The sequence below is a fragment of the Naumovozyma dairenensis genome, chromosome 1 (assembly GCF_000227115.2).
Source record: "Naumovozyma dairenensis CBS 421 chromosome 1, complete genome".
Lineage (NCBI taxonomy): Eukaryota > Fungi > Ascomycota > Saccharomycetes > Saccharomycetales > Saccharomycetaceae > Naumovozyma > Naumovozyma dairenensis.
The window spans coordinates 451,296-462,149 of record NC_016479.1 but is presented as its reverse complement, the minus strand read 5'-3'; the positions used below and the strand labels follow the sequence as shown (position 1 = coordinate 462,149).

General features: G+C 35.2%; 4 protein-coding genes across 4 annotated transcripts in view; 2 read left to right on the top strand and 2 right to left on the bottom strand.

Moving 5' to 3' along the window:
• Positions 1-2,255, top strand: part of NOP14 (snoRNA-binding rRNA-processing protein NOP14) — a gene marked incomplete at both ends in the record, with an annotated part of 2,448 nt that extends 193 nt beyond the window's left edge. The window contains one exon of the mRNA XM_003667559.1: positions 1-2,255. This exon is cut by the window's left edge and continues 193 nt beyond it. Coding sequence (XP_003667607.1) covers positions 1-2,255 — 2,255 coding nt within the window.
• A 1,363-nt stretch (positions 2,256-3,618) lies between these two features.
• NDAI0A02050 (uncharacterized protein) lies at positions 3,619-5,472 on the top strand (the record flags this gene model as incomplete). Its single annotated transcript, XM_003667558.1, has 1 exon — positions 3,619-5,472. One exon carries the CDS (start codon positions 3,619-3,621, stop codon positions 5,470-5,472), a length of 1,854 nt encoding a protein of 617 aa, XP_003667606.1.
• A 355-nt stretch (positions 5,473-5,827) lies between these two features.
• Positions 5,828-8,041, bottom strand: ATG9 (autophagy protein ATG9; the record flags this gene model as incomplete). The annotated part of the gene is made up of 1 exon (XM_003667557.1): positions 5,828-8,041. The coding sequence occupies one exon, from the start codon at positions 8,039-8,041 to the stop codon at positions 5,828-5,830; it is 2,214 nt and encodes a 737-aa protein (XP_003667605.1).
• Positions 8,042-9,455: 1,414 nt separating this feature from the next.
• On the bottom strand, positions 9,456-10,709 carry RPC53 (DNA-directed RNA polymerase III subunit C53; the record flags this gene model as incomplete). Its single annotated transcript, XM_003667556.1, has 1 exon — positions 9,456-10,709. The coding sequence occupies one exon, from the start codon at positions 10,707-10,709 to the stop codon at positions 9,456-9,458; it is 1,254 nt and encodes a 417-aa protein (XP_003667604.1).
• Positions 10,710-10,854: the final 145 nt, after the last annotated feature.

The following is a 10,854-nucleotide window of genomic DNA, read 5'->3' as shown; positions in this document are numbered from 1 at the left end:
AATACGGTGAAGAACAAAGAATTGAGAGCTCACGAGTTAAAAAAAATACAATCAAGAATAAGAGAGGTGGACTTATGGATAAGAGATTTGGTGAAAGAGACAAAAATTTGACCGAAGAAGAGAAAATGTTGGAACGTTTCACTAGAGAAAGACAAAGCCAATCTTCAAGGAAAAATAACAAAACAATTTTCAATTTAGGTGACGGTGATGAAGATGACGATGCAAATGCTATGGAAGATTTGTTTAGTAACAATTTGACTCATTTGGGGAAACCATTAGAAAAGCAAGATACTTTGTTGGATATGGATGATGAAGTTGATGCAAGTGGCGACGGGTTCTTGGAACCAGCAAAGAGAAATCGTTCTTATGATGATGATAATTTAGGTGAAAATATGCAACCAACAAGGAAAAAGACTAAAGCTGAAGTGATGAGCGAAATTATAGCTAAATCCAAATTTTATAAACATGAAAGACAAAAGGCTAAAGAAAAAATGAATGAACAAATTGATGATCTAGATGAAGACTTTGATGATGTTATGTCTGAGTTAATGACCACTCAACCTAAAAAGAAAGACATGATAATGGAACCTAAAAATGAAAAGGACATTGAGTATGACGTCAAAGTAAAAGAATTAATAATGGAACCAAGAGCTGCTCCAGCTGATAGAACCAAGACAACTGAGGAAATAGAAAAGGAAGCTGAGGAGAAGAAGAAAAAATTGGAACAACAAAGACTGGATCGTATGCAAGGTATGGTCGAGGAAGAAAATGGTGAGGAAAAAGGTGTGGAAGATTTAGATGACGGATTCTGGGCCAATTCAGACGATGAAGATCTACGAGATGAAGAAGAAAATATCGCTAATTCAGATGATGATATCGAATTCGGTGAAAAAGATAATGAAGATGAAGATGCAAACGAACCAAGAGACCAAGGTTGGCCATCTAAAATTATCAACGCCACGATCGTTTGTCCAAATAACCATTCGGAATTACTACTATTATTAGAAAAACATCCCATAAATCAGCATCCTAAAATACTTAGAAAAATCATTAGAGCTTGTCAACCCAAACTAGCAGAGGGGAATAAAGAACGTTTAGGGAAACTTACCACTATTATATTAAGACATATCATGTTTTTAGCTTGTGAGGATTATTCTGCCAACATCACTGATTTTACAGAGGTACAAAACTCCCTTGTGCAAATCTTGAAGACAATGTCTGAAAAATACAATCAACCACTTTCCAACGAATGTAGAGAGATTATCATTGAAATTCAACAAAGGTTTAAAGAGGGACGTTATTCAACTTTAACTAGAGGTGACCTTGTGTTCTTTACTTTAGTAGGATCTTTATTTTCCACCTCAGATCAATACCATTTAATTATAACACCTTGTTCCATTCTAATAAGTGAATTACTAGATCAAATAAGATTCAATTCCATTGAAAAGTTAGCAGTTGCTTCCATTCTGATAAGAATTTTACTTCAATACCAACGTGTTGCTAAAAGATATATCCCAGAAATTGTTTATTTTTTTGAGAAATCACTTGCCACTTTGTTACCAGAATCAAATAAAATAATAAAACTAAGATTGGATTCTGAAGAATTATCCTTTGACAAAGAACAAGATTTAAAAGATATAAATGACCATAAACCAATTCAACTTCATAAATTATTCTACAATGGCAATCTGAATGATGATACTGATTTTAAATTCAATTTATTAAACAATATTCTAGATTCCCTTGACAGAATCATTTCCGCTGTATGGAAAGAACAACCTGCATTCCCAGAAATTATTATAACGATAGAAAAACTATTGATCGAATATCACATACGTTATCCAAAATTCACAAAGACGAAACAAATCTTAGATAAATTAGAGAGGTTAATGAAATTTAATGAACATACACCATTAACTTTACAAAATCATAAACCAATTTCCATCCCATCTCATGCACCTAAATTCGAAGAAAACTTTAACCCAGATAAGAAATCTTATGATCCTGATAGAACTAGAAATGAAATCAATAAGATGAAGGCTCAATTAAAGAAGGAACGTAAATTCACTATGAAGGAAATTCGTAAAGATACTAAATTCGAGGCAAGACAAAGAATTGAAGAAAAGAAGAAAGAGTCTTCTGAGTACCACGCAAAGATGGCACATATTATTAATACCATTCGTACAGAAGAAGGTGCTGAGAAAAACAAGTATGAAAGGGAAAAAAGATTGCGTAACGCTAAGAGTAAGAAGTAAGCTTTTTTTAAAATAAAAAGTAAGATATAATTATCCGTATTCACCTATACGTATATATAGTTTGTAAAATGACAAAACATTTCTACATGATACTTTCGGACTTCATCTTGCGTAATCTGTTCATTAGATTGATAAGAAACACGACAATTAACATTGACTTTCGTTCTATAATCTATTATATTTATCAATGCAACCTCTTTTGCTACCACTAAGGAGTTTTGCTTGATATAATCTGTGAATAGAAGGGCTGTCAAAACCATCTGTTGAAAATCTCTATTAGAGAAACTACCAATATCGAAAGCCTCGCTCACGGAAGTGAAATAGCTGTAGGTGAGAAATAACAAGTATATATGCGGTCTAATTCTCTAAACGAAAAGTGAAAACTAAAGTTGGTTGTCTATACGACCTGCCTGAAAAGTTTTCTTCGAACATCACATCCAGGAACACCAGAGAACATCTTTACCAGAGAGGTTTAAATGATTCACTGAAGGAAGCAGAGAAAGTAATTGATTCTCGGTGGAATCGAACATCGTCCGGAGTTTCTTGAAGGACACACACCGGCTTTGATAAATAGCCGTACGAAACTCCGCCAAGAAAGAAAGGACACATTCAAAGGCAAAAAAGAAATGTGCACCCAGATTCTTGCCAAGACGGGCATATACGTAGAATAATGATGGAGCTTCTTTCACAGTACATCTGGTTAGAGAGCCTGAACTTAAATGAAATACCAAGATGGAACGGCCCTTGATATTGTTAACATTTGCGAATGCACCCGGAAAAGTCCTTCCTGCTTTCCCGATGACAGGATACGTACGAAGGTTTATAGGCCTTTTGGTACAAGTTCCCAAGGATAAAACAAATTTTGTTCAACACTTTCATGGTGCAGTTTCAAAGAAATGGTGTTTATTACGTACCCTGTGCTAAGTAGTTATACAAATTACCAGATGGAAATGGGATATGTATAGTATTTACGAAGTATTACGTACACAAGTCTAGCTTATATTATTTAGTACGGAATCTCAAAAAACTTTTGGGACTTAGAGTTGTACGACCCCACTTTTGACGGATGGCCTGGAATATTGGATATTTGTCTATAGAGGTGTCGAACATAAAGTAGTGACGTAAAACTAAGTTTGTCCGTAGATATCTGAATGTGTAACGAATGGTGAGAATTTTGTCGGCCCCGAAAGGGTATTCTTTCCCTTGTCTCATCGAATAAAAGTTTATTGATGATGAGATGACCTTTAATATATATTTGTGAGATCGAATTCAGATCAAAGGTTATGAAAAACATTTTCCCTACAAATTTCTTATTTATCTCTATCCTTATCTTTTATGTCAAAAGAAATCAGGCCTACTCAATATGTCTTCTAGAAGCTCGACTAGTTCTAGCTTGGATCCTAAAACCACAAAGGATGAAATTCATGAACAGGAAATAGATTCTGTATCATCAACTGAAGAAAGCCAAATTAACTATGATACTGGTGTCATTAACATCGAAGTATATTCAGAATATTATTCGACTACGCAACGTAGATTGCTTTTTTTCTTTTCCATATTTTTAACGACTTACTGTTACACCTTAGATAAAAGAGTCCGTTCCACATTTCAAACAGAGGCTACTTCTTCCTATAAAAATCATTCGTTAATGTCTACCGTAACCTGTATTACCACTGTCATATCCGCTGCTGGACAAATCGCTTATGCAAGGGCTGCCGACATATTTGGTAGGACATCCCTTGTCTTTACTGCCATATTCTTCTACGTCATTGGAACAGTTGTTGAATCACAAGCAACAAATATCACAAGGTATGCTGTTGGGGCCTGTTTCTATTCTTTAGGTCATGCAGCCATAGTTTTAGCCTTAGAGGTACTTGCCGCCGATTTCTCTAATTTGAACTACAGAATATTAGCGTCAGCAGCACCTATGTTACCAAATGTTATCAATACATGGATAAGTGGGAATATAACTAGTGATATTGGTGATCATTGGCAATGGGGAATAGGAATGTGGGCAATAATCTTTCCAGTTTGTTGCATTCCGTTATTATTTTGTTTATTCCATATGAGATATTTAGCTCAATATAAACATAATAGAAGAGAATTGAGATCATTCAGTACCATACCACCAAATATGACTAGAATGGAATATTTTATTGATGTGTTCTTCTGGAGATTGGATATCTTAGGTCTTCTTCTGGGTGTGATTTTCTTCGCTTGCGTATTAATCCCATTCACATTAGCTGCTAAAGCTACTGACAAATGGAAAAGTGCTTCCATCATTGTGCCTGAAGTTATAGGTTGGCTTGTAGCTCTACCTTTATATATCTTTTGGGAATGGAAATTTGCAAAATTCCCATTGACTCCATGGAATCTAGTTAAAGACAGGGGTGTTTATGGTGGATTATTAATCGCATTGTTCCTTGATTTTGCTTATTACGTTCAAAGTACATACAAATATACGGTGTTACTCGTTTCATTTGATACTACTGTTTTGGCAGCTACCAGGACAAACAATATGTTCACATTTGTAGGTGTGATCACTGCTAATTTGCTTGGTATTTTTGTTGCCAAAAAGCTCAGAAGAACAAAGGGTTTTATTTTCTTTGGCATATCAATGTACATTGTTTCCACTGGTTTATTATATCGTTATCGTATTGGTGCTCATGCTAAAGTTGGTACTATCGTAGCCTGTTGTTTACTTGGGTTTGGTAATGGTTTCTTGAAATTTCCTGCTAGGGCATCCATTCAAGCAGCTGCCTATACACATAAGAACTTAGCTATAATAACATCTTTATTTTTAGCATTGGGTAGTATTGGTGAAGGTTTTGGTAGTAGTGTTGCAGGTGCCATTTGGAGTAATAGAATGGAAGTTGAGTTGAGTAAATACATTAGCAATCAAACAGCTGTTTCGTTAGCGTACGAGTCTCCTACCAAATTCATTAAATCTTATAAATGGGAGTCTCCGGAAAGGATTGGGCTAGTTCAAGCCTATAGTCATGTTACTAACATATTGTATATTGTTACCATTTGTCTCTGCATACCATTGTATGTATTTGCCCTTCTATTGAGAGATAGAGAGTTAGCTGATGTCGTTGCTTTCGAGCAACTTGACGGACAAGATGAAATCATCCAAGAGAAGAAGACGGAGGAGGTGCCAATAGGACAAACCATATTTCAAAAAGTAAAGAGTAAGCTAGTCAGCACACACCAATAAGGCCATGGTTCTATAACTCTGTATAATATTGATAGATTGGCATAGAAAAAAAATGTAGATTACCCTAGTATGATATTTTAACCTTAATAGTTTTTTGTAGAACTTGTTTTTAAACGCCTTATGGTTCTAGGTCTGTAAGTATCACGTAAAGTTACGTATGTAAGCTACGATTTCTAACCAACAAGAAAAAAAGGCATTTTTAAAAATATTCGAAATGTAGGGTGATCTTTTTATTTTGGAATATTATTTATTGTATATCGACATAAAAACATTTATTCAGATAAAGGTAAAGACTAGAAATTGTTAGCAGGGGACATTTTTTTATGTGACACTACCTCTGGGCATAACCGTTCTTTCATCTACCGACGTCAGACCTCTTATAGTATTCTTTAACAAGTCCCAATACACCTCCGTTATTAGTGTCATTAGCGTTTTGTCTTAGTGCAGACCCAAGAATATGGCTCCCATTATCTGGAGAATCGTGTTGGCGAAGAAATCCTTCGGTATTAATGAAAGAACCTACGAGTTCATTGTTTGAACCAGTACCAAGTTGGCCATTTCTTCTTCCTGAACTTTTACCTTTCCTTCTCGAAGTAGAAGTTCCACGATTATTGTCATTCAACGTATGGTTACCGATTCTAAATAATTCAGGATTTTGTCCAGGTTGAAATTGTTTTTTCCATGAGTAATTATTATTCATCATTAGCGGGCCATCAATAGCGGCGTCATTTCTTGAGGGCAATTGATATTTACCTACCATATTTTCGCTATTCTCATAATCTTCAATGAAATACATATATGATTGCATCATCTTATTCTTAGCATTGTTAACCGTTTCGTCGTCTTCCTCTTCATTCCCAACATCTTCGAGATCAATATTATCTTTCCCATTGGTGTGTTCGTAGATGGGACCTGGAACTTGAATACCAGTGCCCTGTTTGTTGGATGTATCTATTTGAACATCTTTGACATTTTCAAACATTGCATATTTACAGACATACCCTAGACCATCAACATAGGTAGAAGCTTCTCTAAAGAAATCTACAATATTCTCAGCAGATCTTGGTAATGCAAACCATAACACAAATGGGGTCAAAACCAAACTAGTTAATTCTCTTAGTAGAATTACGATTCTTAAATTGTATAATTTGCAAAAATCATTTTTTACTTCCTCAGTATGATATGCATTCTTCCATTCCTTTGGTAAATAATGCGTATACGATGCTAATTCACGAACTGTTTCCTCAGGGTTAAATGTATTATATTCTTGAGAGACTGCGTTTCTACTTACTGTCCAAATTGCACCAAATATCGTAAAGAAGAAAACCACTGATTTATCATTAGTGATTTCGAAATTTATGAAATTTTCAGAGTCTACTAATGTCAATGTTGCTAATATAGCAATGAATGATCCTGATAAGAATGCGACAAATTTCAAAATCAAATTTGTTTTCTCCTTGGGGAATTGGTCGATGTATTTATTCGCAACGTTCATGCTCAGACCCAGCCTTTTCTTAAAAATATGATATAGTTCATTGTATTCTCTGAATTTCCATTCTGCCATTGGAGTATATTGTCTTGCACTAAGGGAGCCAGGTGATGTTTTGTATTCATTAAAATATCTAAAAAAATACAACAGGATGAAATATGTGACTAAAAATGGGGAAAGGATAATATTTAATACCCCAGCTAACATAAATCTTTTCCTTAATTCTTCAGAAAGGTATTGGCGTTGTGATTCCTTTAGGAACATCTGTTTTACGAAGCCAGATTCATTGAATACAAACCCAGTGATACAGAGGTTGATATTCCATTCTAAGGTTTTTGTTAGGATATTTGTTCTAAAGAGAGGTATTGGTAGTGATAAGTATAATACTTCACTATTGTATAATGCAATTAAATAGTTATCTTTCCTCATTATTCTATTGGCGACATCATGTGCATCGATTCTATTTTTGGCTTTCATTGCCACGACGTTGGAGGTAAGAGCATTTTGATCCTTTAAAAACATAATTTGTTCAATAATATTTTGCCATGGGATTGTTTGTAATTCATTATCCGAAACATTCAAGAGATAATTGTAAAAATTATGAATATCTGTCAAATTTTTAACATCGAAATATAATTGTGCCATTTTCAAAAAAATAAATATATAGAATAACCAAAGTAAGACCTTAATAAATCCTGTTATATTATTGTTATAACACTGATCAATTTTAATGTCTTCAAGTCGTTTACTAGTGGAGATATGTGAGTAATCAATACAATACCCTAGGTATGTTGAAATATAAACGACAAAGATCAAAGTAATTATATTCAGAGCTTTTTCCAATACAATACATGTGAATCCATTCCCCAAATAATAATCATAAACGTCTTGTAAGAAAACGTCTAAATTCTCCACATTTGCCCATTTCCAAAGGGCTCTTTCTTTGTTATTCAACGTATTTATTTTATTCTCAGGTGTTGTTTTCAAGATTGAAATATTTTTTAAGATGTTTGGTCTCTTTAAGTTGAATTTTGATTTTGATAGAGGTGGTTCACCTCCATAAAGGAAACTATTGCTCATGGTGTCTGTTCTTTCTACATTCTGAAAGAATGATCGTTTCCCATTATTCCTCGATTTTTGTTTCCCCAAATTGTTCTTATTAAAGGATACTGGTGTAAATTTTTTTGATTAGAATATCCATTGATTCTCGTAGTGTGTTGTCTTATCTTTTTAAAAATGGGAGGTTGTTCCTTCTTTGTTTGTGGTATTGCTAGGGTTTCTATATTATCATTTATTGATTTCAAAGAGTCAGCATCAAATAATGGTCTTTCTTGTTCATCATTGCCATCGGCATAAGCATTATCCTCGTCAGAAGACGGTTGGCCAATCTTGGGGATTGATTCGAAATGTGAAGGACGTATGGTTGTCGTAGTTGTTTGTGAGTTATTGGAAAGGTTTAAAGGGGTATTCGACAGCTGATGGTCTGTTCCAATATCTTGTTCGTCATCAGATGTGGTAGTTCCTGATCTGATTCAGGAATCCGCCCTAGTTCTTCTTCTTCATTATCCTCTTCAGTTCCATCTTCGCTCGATTGATCTTCATTAGTACCTTCATCATCTCGAGCATGGCTTATAGAGGGTCGTATCAGTGATTTGGTCCCATTTTGTTGAGAATCCAAATCCACAGGGTAGTTACTCATTTCTTGAGTATGTATGGAAGTAGCCATATCTGCAGAACGCATACCAAAGACTCTCGAAAGAAAGGCATTATTGGGCGTTCTCGATGACTGATGATGATGATGATCATCATCATAGTGTATATCCTTCTTGTCTGACATTATTCAGACGAAATCCTGCTAATCTAGGGTATGCTATAACCTGTTATTCAATTGAGACATGTAATATATAACACAGAAGGTTTTACGTCTTTCCCCTTTGGTTCTATGCTCATTGTTCCTATACAGACCAGGTGGTTCAAGACCATTCTCTCCATCCATATAGACACTCTTCCAAGGGTTTTATACTGCAGACGAGAAGCTTGTTTAAAGAACCGCCACTGTTTCTCAAAAAAAAACTCCGTCCCTTTAAAGAAGAGCAAATGCCGGGTAACGTTCCCTTTGCCGTTTGGAAGAGTTGGGCGGCTAAAAAGCACTTGAAAGTAAACAAAGTTACCTGATTATTAACTCTTTGTCTGAAGAGAATAGCGTCTAGCGGGCAGATACTATTTCTAATATGTGTATTTCTATTACACTATGGGGTCAGTGGCTTGGTAGACCACAAAGAACAACCCATGTTTCCAGCATGAGTCACTAGAGTAAAATCATAAGTCTCCGCAGAACAATATATATATATCCTTGAGAGAATTCTGTACTTTACAGACACATATGCATTTTTTTTCTTAATATTTAATCTCTTATATATTCTCTAGTTTTTTGATGTTGGAAAGTACATCTTCGACAACAAAAAAGGTCTGCGCCAAAGAATTACAGAAAAGTTTATGGAAATCTAGGTGTAACTACAACTCTACCATCAATTCTACCCAATAACTCTACCGCAGATGCCCCCTCTTCATCTGTGGCTTCATTTAAGGAAACAACATCTTGCAAAAATGTGGTCTCAGCACCTCTTCCTAAATCCATTACTACATTACCAATTTTCATTGTAAGCTTACCGGATTTATGAACTCTGACAGAACCAACTCTACCGGTCAATTCCTCTTGTGGCACATGCGTGTCTTTCTCCACTTTTTCCTTCTTATTCTTTTTCTCCTTCTCTTCCACGGAACCCTCTTGCTTTTGTAACAATAAATCCTCAAATAACGGTAATGTGGTTGGTAATTGGAATACCATGAACCTATTAGGTTTATTATCTAGTCTCTTTATCTTACTTAATATTTGTTGATAATCAATAGTCAGTAATTTTAACTCTTCTGCAACTTCTTCTGCATCAATCGAGTGAAGCTCGTTTTCCAAGTGCATATCTTTTAATTTCAATTGAATTGCAGCTTCTCGTTGTTGTAAGGTTTGTTGTAAACTAGTCGTATCTGGATCTTCCTTTATCGCTATAGCTGGAGTAGATTCTCTGGTTGTTGGAACACTTGTAGATTCCTGTATTTCTTTCTTAACTTGCTCAATATCTTCATGTCTTATACGAACAGGCCTAACAGGAAATAACTGTTCAATTCTCTTAGCTTGTAAGGCGTCTTCATCCATTTCAATATCACTGTCTCCCCCACTATTGCCTTCTTCTTTCTCTTCTTCTACGACTGTGTGAGACCCATATTCTCTGCCCATATTAAATCTGGTCTTGGATTTTTGATCGCCTACATCGTTATCACCATCATCATCATCTGATTCGCCAGCGTCGTTTTCAATGCTTTCAAGACCCTTCTGCACTAAAGTAGACCCGGATCCTTCCATCCTAATGAAACCTCTTCTTTCACTACCTTTATCCCCACCTATAAAGTTACCTGCAGCTAAGGGACCACTAGAAATAACATGTGTATTGTTTAAATATTTAGCCATACGTCTTTGCTTATTATCTCCAGTATTTGCTCTCTTACTGCCTGCACCAAATTTCTTTTTATTATCATGTTTATTAGCAGCATCATTACCAAGGTTTAACTTAGGTTCACTAGCTTCTCTTTCTTCTTTAGTTCTTCTTGAAACTGCCTTAGGTTTGAATTTTAAACTGGGCTTCTTACTACCTGGATCACCCTTCAAAGTGGGTAAACGTCCAGTACCACTCATTTTTTGCTATTTTATTTTTGCGTTGTTGTTATTCCACTCAATCCCTAATATTGCAATCAAGTAGGCAAGTATCCTTGTATCCTCAGTATTCAATCAACAGCATCGACTCTTAATTTCAAGTAACGTCAATCTACGTAGATAATAG